Raw genomic sequence first — 15,072 nt, forward strand, 5'->3', positions numbered from 1 at the left:
CTACAGAGTATAAATGGGTGTGGCGGCCCCAGTGGAGTCCCTCACAAGTGTCTAGTTCCCTTTTGGTCTTTTGTTGTCAGTGAGTGTTCAGGCGGTGGCCCCACCACCCCAGCACCCTGTCTGGAGGTTTTTCTTGGCATTTTCCAAGATCTAAGGACTCGGCATTTGGAGATGAATAAGCCGTGCATGGCAGCAATAGTTTCAAACGCCTGCCTTCCCCATCTTCACACCCTGCTAATGTTTACTGAGGCATGAAACTGGCTTGCCCTCCAGACCCCAAACTGGGCAATTTTTCCAGGTTCCACCTTTGTCACAGAGCAGGAGGGCACCATGAGGACACACTGAAGCTGAGGTTGGAGGACTGGAGTATTTAGTTACTGTCTTTTATTATAGAATTGGGAGGAACTGGCACAGGCTTGGGACCTCCAGCAGCTTGGGACAATTTACTTCTCAGCCCATCATAGGCGCTGATGGAGTGTAAATGGGAGCAAGCTTGGGAAAAGGGGATCAGTTTGGTAAATTCTGTCATTTCTCCAAATATATCTACCTTATGGCCCAACAGACTCACTCACATCTAGGAAGTTATTCAGCAGAAATACTAGCTTGAGGCCAGGTGTGGTGGCTCACACCTGTAATCCCAGCACTTCGGGAGGCTGAAGCAGGCAGATCACTTGAGGTTAGGAGTTTGAGACCAGCCTGGCCAACATAGAGAAAGCCCGTCTCTACTAAAAAAATACAAAAATTAGCCGGGCATGGTGGCGCACACCTGTAGTCCCAGCTACTCAGGAGACTGAGGCAGGAGAATTGCTTGAACCCAGGAGGCGGAGGTTGCAGTGAGCCGAGATCACACCACTGCACTCCAGCCTGGGCAACCAAGTGAGAGTCCGTCTCAAAAAAGAAAAAAGGAATACCAGCTTGAGGGCAGAAAGATAATGTGCTCAATTCGTTCTGTGCAGCACAATTGGATCCAGTGGCAATTAGGAAATAATTTTTTGCTGAAAACAAGTAGTCTAGGGGTTACAAGCCTGAACCCTCCATTCAGATGCAGGCTTTGTCACTTAGAAGCTGTGGGAGAGGGGCAAGCCACTTAGTCTGTCTGTGCCCCAGTCTTCGGAGCTGTGAGATAAGCATAAGGAAAGTACCTGCTTCATGGAGTTGGGAGGAGGATTTAAAGAGGTAATATATGTAAAGTGCTTAAAACTGCTCCTGGACACTCAGTAAACTCTGTAATGGTTAGCATTAATGAAAGAAAGAGAGAGAGAGAAAGACAGGAAGAGAGAGAGGGAGGGAGGGAGAGAGAGAAAGAGAGCAAGCTTAGATGACCATCAAAAGAAGAAAAATAGTGGCTGGGCACAGCGTCTCACACCTGTAATCCTAGCACTTTGGGAGGCCACCGTGTGGATCACCTGAGGTCAGGAGTTCGAGACCAGCTTGGCCAACGTGGTGAAAACCCATCTACACTAAAAATACAAAATTAGCTGGACGCGGTGGCACATGCCTACAATCCCAGCTACTCAGGAGGCCGAGGCAGGAGAATTGCTTGAACCTGGGAGGTAGAGGTTACAGTGAGCCAAGACCGTGCCATTGAACTCCAGCCTGGGCGACAGAGCGAGACTCCATCTCAAAAAAAAAAAAAAAAAAAAAATTAAATAAATGACGGTTATCCCATGGGATACTCTTCAGCACAGAAAAAGAAAAACGCCAGTATACATGTATGGACGTGCTCACTATATAGATCACTTTACTGTTCAGTAAAGAAAGCAAGCTGCAGAGCAATAGATGGAACATAGTGCCATTTTCATTTTTAAAATACGTGATGTGGGCCAGGCGCGGTGGCTCACGCCTGTAATCCGAGCACTTTGGGAGGCAGAGGCAGGAGGATCACTTGAGGCAAGGAGTTCAAGACAGGTCTGGACAATATAGTGTGACCCTATCTCTACAAAACAATTAAAAATATATAAGAACTAGTAAAATAAATGGTGTTTGTACATGTGTGCTTGGGCACCCATATGTGTGCATTAAAGAAGGGCCAGCAAGGTTACTCTCCAGAGTGTAGACCAGCAGTCCCCAACCTTTTTGGCACCAGGGACCACTTCCGTGGAAGACAGTTTTTCCATGGGCCAAAGATGGGGTGGGGATGGTTTCGGGAAGATTCAAGTACATTACATTCATTGTGCACTTTATTTCTTTCACTATTACATTGAAATAGATAATGAAATAATTATGCAACTCACCATGATGTAGTACCAGTGGGAGCCTGAGCTCGTTCTCCTGCAACTAGATGGTCCCATTTGGAGGTGATGGGAGACAAAGACAGATCATCAGGCACTAGAGTCTCAGAAGGAGCACAAAACCTACACCCCTCACTCACATAGTTCACAGAAGGAGCACAAAACCTAGACCCCTCATTCACATAGTTCACAGAAGGAGCACAAAACCTAGACCCCTCACTCACATAGTTCACAGTAGAGTTTGCGCTCCTATGAGAATCAAATGCTGCCGCTGATCTGGCAGGAGATGGAACTCAGGCAGTAATGCGAGGATGGGGAGTGGCTGTCAAGACAGATGAAGCTTTGCTCACTGGCCCGCTGCTCACCTCCTGCTGTGCAACTCAGTTCCTAACAGGCCATGGCCTGATACCAGTCTGTGGCGTGGGGGTTGGGGACCCCTGGGGTAGACAGCAGGATCCTCTGGAGAATGGAGGACCTGCACATTTTAAGCACTTTTGTATTGTATGACTTTGACTACAATAAATCTGTTTTTCTTTTCTAATTAAAAAAAAAAAAAATCCAACATTTTAACAAATGTTGACAATAGCACTTACATCACAGGATTGCTTCAAGGGTTAAGTAGGATAACAGGGAAAGCTCTTGGTGAGTGATTGATAAAGCTTAACAAGTGATAGTTCCTTTTCCTTAAAAAAAAAATGTAGTAGGTGATTTGTGATACTGATTGAAAGTTTTGCCCTGTAGATAATCAAATTTTATATTGGTATAGATTTTTAAATGGTTCAATGTTTCTGTCAGAAACTTACTACTGGCTGGGGGGTCTTGGGCGAGTCCCTTAACCTCCCTGAGCCACTGTGTCCCCTGTAAAACAGAGGTACTAATGCCTGCCCTCAGGGTGCCTGTGATTTAGTAAGAATATCACTTAAAGCCTCCAAAACACCTAGCCCCACACCTGACACATAGTAGATGCCCAGCAAACACCCACATCCTGTGTGTGCTTTCCTCTGGACGGAAGAGGCTGCCCCTGGGTGCAGTGGCGAATTGGATGGGATGTGGAGAAGCAGAGACGCATGAGACCCTTGAACCCCAGGTCATGGAGGAAGAAGAGTCCATGGTGTGGCCTTGAAGGATGTATAGAATCGTAGACGTAGGTGGTGGGGATGAGGGACTGTTCCCTCTATGTGTAAACTCAGAGACGGGAAATGAGTGGGGAACACCCACTGGAGGAACTTGAGCGTGATCATTTGGGAGCCAGCAGGAGGACCCCGAGTGCGGGGAAGGGACTGTGGAGAGCAGATATTGGGGAGCAAGCCAGAAAGGCAGAGCAAGGCCAGACCAGGGGAGACCTTGGATGCTGGGATTCGAGTCTGGGGTGTGACTGCAGCTGTAACTGCAGCAGACTGAGTAGAATGATGAGGTGGCAGGAGGCTGTCCTGGCAGTCACAGGGTGGGCACAGTTGAGCCGAGCAGCCTCTGCTGGCCACTGTGATACTCACGGCGATGGAGGAACCATTGGAAACCCCACTGATAGGCCACCAGGTAACTGAAGTAAACTGAGGCAACTTGGGATGAATGTTGCTACCCTTCAGAATTCGAGCTGGGGTTAGTGGTGGCGGGGCAGGGCCTGAGATGGGAGTGCAGCACTGAGGGCCCATCCAGTCTGGCCATCAGAAGACCTCGGGTTGCAGCAGAATCACACAACAATGACAGAAGATGCCAACGTCAGCTGGCTGGTCCCCAGCCCATTTGACAGTGGAGAAGCCCAAGGCCACCCCCAAGACCTGAGAAAAGGGCCCAGAACCTGTGCCACAGCCTGCCCTGTCCTACTCTTCTGTAAACACAAGTGTCCCAGCGCCATCGAAGCGCTTCCCAAGAGGCCATGGGGGCACCTGGGAGGCCACAGAAGCTGACATCGCTGAGCAGAGGTGCCCCAGCAGGGCCAGCCCCATCCCAGGCCATCTCTGTTCTGCTATGCCTCCGGCTCAGCTCCTGAGTTTGGCTGGGTCCATTCAGCAAATGGCACTGGAGCCTCATGGAGAGTGCTAAGCACTGCGGGGCTTCGGAAACCCGGAAGGCAGCCCCCACCCGTTCCAGGAGCTCCCAGGGCTCCCAGCCTCATGTCGCCAGGAAGATGAGTTGCAGACAGCAAAGCCGTGAAGACCCCGGGGAGGAGGTACCTCTAGCCGAGGCCATGGTGGGAGGCTCAGCAAATGATGGACGATGGGATTTCAGTGGGCATCAGGATTTGGGGAGAAAGTGGACGAAGCATGAGCAAGGGAGGGTAGAACAGGTTGTGAAGAAAATAGTGGTGGCTGCCAGGTCTTGATAACCACGCTGGGCACCCTCTCATCCATTCCTGTCTTCACAGAGGAGGAAATGGCCTCAGAAAACAGGGCAGGTGGGATAATGAGGAAGGAGCGGAAGACATGGCTGGAAAGGGGGTCCCCAGGCCTTAAACACTAGGAAGAAACATAGAATCGGGACCACCCATCCTGGGGCCCTGGCAGTGCCACACTCCCCTTCCTGACCCTGTGAAACAGCCCTGGGCCAAAAGTCAGGAGCCCAGGGCTCAACACACAGTGTCTTCAACTACTATGTGGCCTGGCCATCCCTTTTCCTTTTCTGGCCCCTGTTTCCCATCAGTCCGAACTCCTTCTGGAAGATCTCTGGAGGGAATCCTGAACAGTTCCCTATTGTGACCAAAGCCATGAGCTGAACTTGCCTGACTGTGCATTTGCAGGGAGATGCCTGACTGTGCATTCGTCGGGGGCTGCCCGACTGTGCGTTTGCCGGGAGATGCCTGACTGTGCGTTCATCGGGGGCTTCCTGACTGTGCGTTTGCGGGGAGATGCCTGACTGTGCGTTCGTTGGGGGCTGCCTGACTGTGCATTTGCAGGGAGATGCCTGACCATGCGTTCGTCGGGGGCTTCCTGAGTCTGCGTTTGTTGGGAGATGCCTGACCGTGTGTTCATCAGGGGCTGCCTGACTGTACGTTTACAGGGAGATGCCTGACCGTGTGTTCATCAGGGGCTGCCTGACTGTACGTTTGCAGGGAGATGCCTGACCGTGTGTTCGTCAGGGGCTGCCTGACTGTGCATTTGCTGGGAGATGCCTGACTGCGTGCTCGCTGCACATCTCAGTGTGCACCAGCAAAGTCAGAGGGCAGGGAGGAGCGGGCCACTCACTTTACCCTAAAGAATGCCTTTAGAGGAGCTGGCCTGGGCTCAGCAGGCCAGGAAAACTAAGAAGAAGCAGTGACTCCGCCCCCCAACTCCTGAGGAGGGTCTCCACCTCTCTGGGTCCCTGGTGCTGGCTCAGGACCTAGAGTTGACTGGATGCTCCTTCCACCTCAGAGTCTGCCCCTCAGCTCCAGGGAAGCTTCCAGGATGTATGGAGACCCCGGCAGCCAGCAGAGATTGCCAGGGCTCTTCCTTTGTGGACGCTGGGAATGGACACAGTGGCCCCAGACATGACTTTCGCCCCTCGTGTCTTCACAGAGACTTACTGCCCTTCACGCTGCGGCTGCCCCAGGCCATCCTTGAGGCCAGCAGCTTCACGGACCTTGAGACCATCGCCAACCTGGGTCTGGGTGAGTCCTCTCCAAGGGGCCAGGGGAGCTGGTGGGGCATTAGGAACTGGGGCCCTAGGATTGCCCCAGGGGCCGCCTGTGCAGAAGGACAGCCTGAGTCCCAGCTCCCATGGGACCACCCACACCCCTGCCTCAGGCTGCCGAGACGCGTGACAGGGAGATCGACAGAGGCGTTTCTAAAGAGTCGCCTCTATCAGCTGCCCAGGACGCCCTGAGGCCCAGTCACGTTTTGTCTAAGGGAGCAGGGCCTGGTTAGGACCAGAGAGGCTGGTGTGGTCCTGGGAGAAGCCGAGCTCAACCCCAGGGCCCTTCTGAGTGGGGGCCAGAGAGCTGGGTCTGGCAGCCATCACAGCCCTGGCCCCTCATCGGTTGGAAAAGCAGCATGAATGTGACCATGAACTTGGGTGTGGCCCTCACGGGGGCCTGTCCTGTGCCCAAACAACTGACCCTAAGCATGCCCCACCCCACCCTTCCAAGTTCCTGAGGGGTAAACAGGGGAGAGGAAAAGAAGAAGGGGAGAGAGGACAGGGTGTGTCTGACCCCAGCCCTTTCACATAATTATAAAAAGAACTCACATTTAGTGAGCTCTTCCCATGTACAGGCGATGCCAAGCACCCTACAAGGATGTAGTCAGCAGGTGCCCACCTAGAACGAGGGCCTCACCTCGCTGGCCCTCAGGAAGCCCAAGCATGCCAAGTTTGTAGCTGCCGAGAGGCCAGGCCACCTGCCTCTTTCAGAGTGTGTTAGGAGCAGAGAATTTTTCTTTTTCTTTCTTTTTTTTTTTGAAACAGAGTCTCACTCTGTTGCCCAGGTTGGAGTGCAGTGGCATGATCATGGCTCAGCCCAGCCCCAACTTCCCAGGCTCAGGTGATCCTCCCACCTTCACCTCCTGAGTAACTGGGACTATAGCGCACACCACCATGCCTGGTTAATTTCTTATATTTTGACACGGTCTCTCCATGTTGCCCAGGCTGGTCTCAAACTCCTGGCCTCAAGCGATCCTCCCACCTTGGCCTCCCAAAGTGCTGGAATGACAGGTGTGAGCCACTGTGCCCGGCCCTGAGAATTTCTTACAGGGAAAGGGAGAGCGTGTTCCACACAGCGGCTCAGGAGCCACTGCAGGCCCCAGAGCCTTAACCTGGGGCCGCCAGGTCACATTTACGAACAAAGCAGTTCATCAACAATCTTTAGTAGAAGTCAACCATGCATAGGACACTGTGCTCCATGGGGCTGAGCACAGTGTCCAGAACATTGGTGCCTTGTTCATCAGTGTTGATGCAATGGAAGAAACAGTGACCCAGAGGGCAGAGCCAGGTCACAGTGGAAGTGAGGGGCAGACCTGAGATCAAAGAAGACACCCCTTGGTTCCCAAGCCAGGCCACTGTTCACCGCTCAGAGGAGCCCATCAGGGGCAGCAATGCAAGAGACACCACAAGGCAGCCATGGTCAGGGGCCGGGAAGCAGGAGGAGTTCTGGTCCTTGGGTGTTCGCGCTCCATGAGCAATGACTGCGTTTTAACCCCTTTAGCTGCCATTGGCTCCGCGCAGCTTCAAACAATCCTATAAAGTAAGTACTATTATTATAATTCCCCTTCTATGGCAGAGGAAACTGAGGCACAAGAGGTTAAGTCATGTCCAGTGTCACACAGCACATGGCAGAGCTGGGATGAACCCAGGCCATTTAGCTTCCACACCTGCCATCGTGTCATGGTGCCTCTTAACTTTTTTTTTTTTTTTTTGAGACGGAATCTTACTCTGTCCCCCAGGCTGGAATGCAGTGGTGCGATCTTGGCTCACTGCAACCTCTGCCTCCCAGGTTCAAGCAATTCTCCTGCCTCAGCCTCTGGAGTAGCTGGGATTACAGGCACACGCCATTACGCCCAGCTAATTTTCATATTTTTAGTAGAGACGGGATTTCACTATATTGGTCAGGCTGATCTTGAACTCCTGACCTCATGATCCACCTGCCTCGGCCTCCCAGAGTGCTGGGATTACAGGCATGAGCCACCACACTCAGCCGCCTCTTAACTCTATCCAAATTCTTGTAGGTCTAATTTACCCAGTTATAACCCTAAGGGCAAGTTTTCAGTTGCTATTGGGAATAAACTTGCGATTAAACTTTCCTTCCCAGAATTTAGTTGTTGGGCTCTTACCCTCCCAGGATCTTGGATGTGGGACAGGTGACAGTTTTGTAATTTGCACTTTTGTGAGGTGCAGATGACCTCCCCCTAGGGGTTCGATGACACCGACCATTGCAGAGCACTTGGCATTGTCTTATGTCATTTTTGTGCATTTTAAAGATAGAACACTGACCGGGCGTGGTGGCTCATGCCTGTAATCTCAGCACTTTGGGAGACCAAGGCGGGTGGATCACCTGAAGTCAGGAGTTCAAGATCAGCCTGGCCAATATGGTGAAACCTCATCTCTACTAAAAATACAAAAATTAGCTGGGCGTAATGGCGTGTGCCTGTAATCCCAGCTACTCCGGAGGCTGAGGCAGGAGAATTGCTTGAACCTGGGAGGCGGAGGTTGCAGTCAGCTGAGATTGCCCCACTGCACTCCAGCCTAGGCAACACACTGAGACTCTGCCTCAAAAAAAAAAAAAAAAAAAAAAAAAAGTTAGAACACCAAGTTTTAGCCCCGCTGGGAACCTTGTCTAACGCGCCCCAGACAAGATTTGCACCAAAGGCTTTCTGTCCTCAGCGGTTCTTGAGCAGCTATGTGAAACATGCTCCACTTTTCCCTGAAGAAATCCTCAGGACTGGGCGTGGCGGCTCACACCTGTAAAGTGCCCCAGACAGGATTTGCACGGAGGGCTTTCTGTCTCTGAGCACAGCTTTTCTAGTGCTCCTCAGCTGCACCTCCCCACCTTCTCTGTTGTTTTTGCAACGAGCAGTCAGTGGCCAGTTTGCAGGCCATGTTGATAGAGTAAGTGGGATGCATGGCCTCAGTCTTTGACACATTGCTGCACCTCTTGACCCTGCTATGGGGTTTAGGCATCCCTAGGACTGACTGCCGGGAGACTCCCTACAGGTTCCTCTCACCTGCAAGAGTGCAGCTTCTCCTAAGGCCTAGGAACATGGTTTTTTCGTTAAGGGAGATGTTCCTCCTGGAAGAACTGCATTCCTTTCTGGAATAGACAAGGCCTTCTCTCCTCAGGCACAAGGAGGAAGTGGAGAAGGGAGATTTCCATTTGGGAAGCCAACAGTAGTTCAGATTCATCGTCAGCACTTACTTCCTTGAGAACAGGATGTAAATGGAAGCTGAGTGTGTTGCAGCTTAAGAGGTCAAGGGATCTGTGTAGACCTGGTGTCCCCGAGTGCTGAAAGACATGAAGCCAGGCTCACCACAATCATTTTTCCCTGGAGCCAAGGAAAGGTTCACTTTACAGTCATCTCCCGAACGGCTGGAGATCCAGAGCCGAAGGAGCACATCCTATCAAAGGCCAGAGACCTTGGCCCTGGCATGAGCAGGCTTGGGCCCTGCCAACCTTCATATGAAATAGCGATAATAAATATGGAAAGTGCAGCATTTGTCAAGGGCCCTGACACACCAGGCATTGTGCCTGGCATGTCACACATTGTTCTAGGAAGGGACCTTGGTGGAAAAGAAGTGAAACCCGCTCAAACTAGCATAAAAGAGACTCAGAGAAAGGACACCAGGGACCCTCTGAGAAATGGAGATGGAGGGTTAGCCGGGCTTTGTGGGTGACCGCAGCTGCTCTGTCACACATGCCAGCCCCTTGCTCCCTGTACATGGCCTCCTTGCTGACTCAGATTCCTACTCCCCTGCTTCCCCGACTAGCAGGGCTCTGACTCAGCTCACAGCCCTACCTGACCACTGTTCTTCATTCAGATTGTCCAAGGAGAATCCAGATGATCCCTGGCCAGCCTAGTGCTGAGGCCCTGTGAGCCAGGGGTTACCTTGTATAGTCAGCATTTCAGGGAAGACCAAAAGGACAATGGGAGGCAAATTCATTGCCACATGCCCACACATACATTATCTCATTTATTCACATAAAAGCCCGTTTTACAGATAAGGAAATGGAAAGTTAAGGAGTCTGAAGTGTTTATTCAGCTATAAAAAGGAATGAAGTGCAGGGACTGACACATGGTGCCGCACGGAATAACCTGGAAAACATGCTAAGTGAAGGGAGCTGATACAAAAGACCACATATGCTACAGTTCCATTTGAATAAAATGTCTAGAATAGGCAAATCCATAGAGATGGAAAGCAGATTAGCGATTGCCAGGGGCTGGATGGAAAGGGGAATGGAGAGTGACTGCTTAATAGGCATAGGGTTTCTCTTGGGGTGATACAAAATGCTCTAAAGGCCGGGTGCAGTGGCTCATGCCTATAATCCCAGAACTTTGGGAGGTCAAGGCAGGTGGATCACAAGGTCAGGAGTTCAAGATCAGCCTGGACAACATGGTAAAACCCCATCTTTACTAAAAATATAAAAATTAGCCGGGTGTGGTGGCATATGCCTATAATCCCAGCTACTCAGGAGGCTAAGGCAGGAGAACCACTTGAACTCAGGAAGTGGAGGTTGCAGTGAGCCAAGATCATGCCATTGCACTCCAGCCTGGGTGACAGAATGAGACTCTGTCTTAAAAAAAGAAAAAAAAAAGTGCTCTAAAATTGATTGTGGTGAGAGTCGCACAACTTGATGAATATACTGAAAAACACAGACGTGTTTTTTAAATGAGTGAACTCTGTGGTATGTGAGTGATATCTCAATAAAGCTGTTTTCCAGAGAGAAAGAGCGATCAACTAAAGGGCTTTCCTCATTTTGGGATGTAAACAAAAGCTGAATTCACACTCAGGGCTTGCTGAGTTTGAACTCCATGTTCTGCCTGCACTGTGCCCTGATTCTCAGCCAGCCTTGCTCACCACTTCCCGCCCCTCAACCCTTTCCTCTACTTGCTGTGCCTCCAGTGGAAAACAGCATGGCGCCCTTTTGCCAAGGAAGCCTGGATTTGGCATTGGAATAGGCAGGGTAGTGGGCCCCACCCTCTGCACCATGCCCTCCACATGCCCGCCATGTGCTGCTTTCTCTTATGACACCTTTTTGTCTTATAATAAAAGTCATGTTGTATTTGTTTGTTTGTTGTTTGAGATGGAGTCTCACTCTTTTTGCCCAGGCTGGAGTGCAGTGGCACGATCTCAGCTCACTGCTGTCTCCGCCTCACAGTTTTAAGGGATTCTCCTGCCTCAGCCTCCCGAGTAGCTGGGATTATAGGCACCGGCCACCACGCCTGGCTAATTTTGGTATTTTTAGTAGAAATGGGGTTTCACCATGTTGTCCAGGCTCTCAAACTCCTGACCTCAGATAATGTGGCCCGCCTCGGCCTCCCAACGTGCTGGGATTACAGGCATGAGCCACAGCGCCCAGCCGTGTATGTTTGTTTTTAACGGACAAGACCAGAAAAGGCTGAGGATGAAAACCACACATAAACTCACCACTCGTGCAAGTTCAGGCTGCGTTTCCTTCCAGTTTCTTTTCCTTGATACATCTAGACGCAACTGAAAATACACTTTTGGTTTCTTGCCTTCTGATTTTGTGCAAATATATTTGTGACCTTCACTTTTTTCCCTAGAGCCCAGAGCCAAGGATTATCTAGTTAAGGCTAAAGATTTCCTGGGTTTCCAGTCCGCTGAATGATCTTGTTGTTCTAGGAAGTTCATGAGGCATATGTGTTTCTTGTCATTAGTGTCATCAGTTTTATTTTTTTGGCATGCCACTCATTTTCCTACGAGAAGAATGCAACACATAGCCAAAGAGTTGCACCAGGCCTGCTGTTGAGATAGGGATGATGTTGCTGAAACTCAGCTATTGATTTGCGGGCTGAGTGCCCTGTGATGGCTCACAGTGTGCCTTCGTGAGCCGACGTAAGAAAGTCCAAATTCGGACTTGGAAAAGCCAGCGTTCGAAAGTGCAGGTTATATAAGGTGTAATCTTGGACTTTAAAAGGTTACCAGTTAGTCGAGGCCAGAAAACTAACATAAGGAGGAATCAGTTCAGCACTCAGCTGTATTCAGCAGTTGATTACAAGTGTCAAAGGAATTTAGAGAATAGGGATTACTCACAGTGGTTTTCAAACATGTTACAGTGTGTACGTGTTTAATACTTTAAAAATATGTTTAGGAAAGGCATCTGTTCTGTGACTCTTCCAAGTTTGCTTGTAACTTGCTTTTTCCTTTACATCAGATGATGAGCATTTTCCTAGTTATTAATAATTCATTGAAAACTTGACTTTGACTGTATGTACAACAGCCTCTGTCTTTGGGATGCCACATGAATATTTATTCACTGACCTCATTGGATTCTTTAGTGTTTCTGTGGCACTTTGCTGCCTTTACTCCTCCCCTTCCTGTCCTGCCGCTAGCCCCAAGCTCCCCAGGGGTAGAGTCTGAATTTGCCCTCAGGACCTGCAGCCCAGCCTGTGACGTGGCCCAGGTTGTCTGAGGATAGAAAGAGCGGGCATCTGGCAAGAAGTGTCCCCAGCCAACGCTCAACAGGTCTCGGGGCCAGCAAAATCGTGGCCTCAGTCTGAGGCCAGGGCAAGGATGGGCCCTTCTTTAGGGGAACTGCCGCAGCAGAGCCAAGGCTTGGTATGGCGCCCCTGGGGATTGGATCCCACAGCTTTGCCGACCAAACCACTAGGATTGCATGACACAGGGTTCCGTTTCTCCCCTGGCCTTGGGGTTCTGCAGGCTGCAGAGAAAGTTACTCACTTCCTTTTTTTTTTTTTTTTTTGGAGCATAAAGCCCTGTCATGCCACTGTGGTTCCCTAACAGGCCCCAAGACCCTAGGATGCAGCCCTTTAGCTCCTGGCTTCCCCCACTCCTTGGAGTCGCATTGGCTTTGAGACCTTTGCCCTGACATGGTGCAAACCCCAGGCCTGTCTTGGGTCAGGGAAGCTGTGTCCCAGGTACCCAGGCCGAGAGCCTATTTGCCTGAACCCATATCTGCTCTGTTCCTGCCAAAATCCACACCTGAGCAATGGGAAATGTACTCTTGTGTTCTGTGCCTAATGGACCCATCCTGTCCTGTGGCAGGCTGCCCGGCTGGTGGCCCATCCGCTTATGGGGCTCCTCTGCCCCCCTTCCTGCCTTCCTCCTCTCACTGTCTTGTCTTTACACGTCCTCCCATGGTTCAGGTTGTCCTTATCTTGCCATTGAAACTAACCTTGCCTGTGTGCCCTTCCTCAGAGGCCTGACTCTCCACTCCGGCTAAGCTAATCCACTCATGGGTGCCAAGGGGCTGACACTGGGCCCCCGTTCTGGGCCAAGCACTGTCAGGGGCTGGGAATACTCAGATAGCTGAAGCATTTGACTGCCTTCTGGAAGCTCTGAGTCTGGTGGGAAAGTCCGGCAAAAACACAGAATTACGGTCCCAGTGATGGTCACTGCAGGAACACAGGCGGGGCGAGCAGGGCCTGAGCGCACCGGGGAGGCACTACCAGACAGGTCGCACTTGACCTGAGCCTTGAAGGACAAGTAAGCGTGTGCCAGCTGGAGAGGGTGGGAAAAGAATTCCACGCAGAGGGAATAGCATTAGCCAAGGCCTGCTGGTGGGGCAGCGTGTGGCACATGGAGGAAGAAGTGAACGGCAGATAGAGTGGAGTAAAGACTCGGTAGATGATGCCAGAGAAGATGTTCAGGGGCCAGGTCCTGCAGCCTCAAATGCCAGGCTAAAGGGCTGAAAGTGATTCTCAACAAAGAGCCTCCAAGGGCCTGCTGTATGCCCAGCCTAGGACCACAGGAGGAGAATGAAGCGGAGGGGGCGGCTACAGCCGTGATCTGGGTGAGCAGTGATGGGGTGTCCCAGCATCAGTGGGCAGTTCTGTATGTCATCTACCCTCATGATGCCACCTTCGCCCACAGGAAGAGTCTGGAGGTGGGCACCGGGGGTCTCAGCTCACATGTGGGGCTGCTGCCCAGTTACCGTGGGGTTAGTCTGGCTGCCTGCTTCTCCTTGCTAGGAAGACTCCCAAAGAAGCAACTTTGTTGGGCCTGTGTAGACATGGGCTCAGTGCTTCAAACACTCACTCCAGGGGCCAGGACATATATGTACTCAAGGCAAGGTGCCTGGGAGAGTGAGGCATACATGGAGGAGCCATGAGCTGCCCAAGAAAGCAAAGGGCCCCGGCGGTCACAAAGAGCAGCTTATCCAGGCCCTGGGAGAGGCCGCTCTGGACACCATGTCCTCGGTGACTGTGATGGGCACAGAGCTTTGCACATTGGAAAGAGTCACAGAAAAGATTGTCATGCTTGTTAGTGTGGTGACAGCTGGCCTGTCTCCACTGGCTGTGATATTCAGGCAGCCAGACACAGGGTATCTGCCCAGGACAGGCCTGGGGGGTGCACCTCAGAGGGATGCACACAGCTGGTGGGTCGCAGCTCACTTCCGGTCTGTTTCTTCAGTCCCTTTGTCCTGGGAAGGCACCTGCTTAGCCTGATTGCGTTTGTGACCCCAGCCAGCAAGATGGCAAATGCCTACATCCCTGATAGTGCCCCCCTCTTAGAGCGAGCACACGGTTGGCTGCTCCAGGCCATCTTGTGAGGTCTCCTTTCAACATCAAGAGCCTGTTGTGCTGTTGCCACATCCTGAGTTCTGGGCTGCAAGCCACCCTGCTACTCACCGATGCCGGGACAGCAACCGATCTGGGAAGTGTTGCAAGTTCCTATGAAGGAAGGCCGCCTAACACAGAGGCTAAACACACAGGCTGTAGAACCAGCCCGACGTGGTCAAATCCCGGTGCCTCACCCCCCAGCCCGGTGACCCAGGGAGAGTGCTTTCATGTTTCTGAGCCTCGTACCCTCATCTGTGAACTGGGAGCAAGGCCTATGATCAGGGGTCGGCGAGATAACCCAGGTAAAGCAAGTAGCCCGTGGGCTCGTGCGCAGCAAGAACGCCATGAATGTTTGCTCCTGTGATTATCCTTGATGTTATTTTCCATAGTTTTCTTAAGAGTGGGTTCCTCCCAGGAGTAGAGAGCCCTGGGTGAAAGGCTGGGCGCACCAATTCACAAGGAACTCTGCACCTGCCTGGGTAATCCTCTATCCAGCTCCAAACCTAGCAGGCTGAACAAGACCTGGGACCCATGTTCCTCTCCAAGAGGAAGCTTGAGTGAGCACAGGGTGGCCTGTGCGCCGACTGCAATTGTTCCCAGGATGTAGCATCCCTGTGCGCTCTTTGGAGGGTCCTGAGCCTCCGTCAGATGCTTGCCAGGGTGTAGACCCCACAGAT

The 15,072-nt window shown here is 51.5% G+C and overlaps 1 protein-coding gene across 2 annotated transcripts in view; it reads left to right on the forward strand.

Moving 5' to 3' along the window:
• The window catches only part of RIN3 (Ras and Rab interactor 3), a 183,932-nt gene that overhangs the window by 129,701 nt on the left and 39,159 nt on the right, over positions 1 to 15,072 (forward strand). For both annotated transcript variants that reach the window (XM_007987638.3, XM_007987637.3), the window contains exon 5: positions 5,726 to 5,817. In XM_007987638.3, coding sequence (XP_007985829.1) covers positions 5,726 to 5,817 — 92 coding nt within the window. The remainder of the gene's footprint in view (positions 1 to 5,725; positions 5,818 to 15,072) is intronic.

The sequence above is a fragment of the Chlorocebus sabaeus genome, chromosome 24 (assembly GCF_047675955.1).
Source record: "Chlorocebus sabaeus isolate Y175 chromosome 24, mChlSab1.0.hap1, whole genome shotgun sequence".
Classification (NCBI taxonomy): Eukaryota; Metazoa; Chordata; class Mammalia; order Primates; family Cercopithecidae; genus Chlorocebus; species Chlorocebus sabaeus.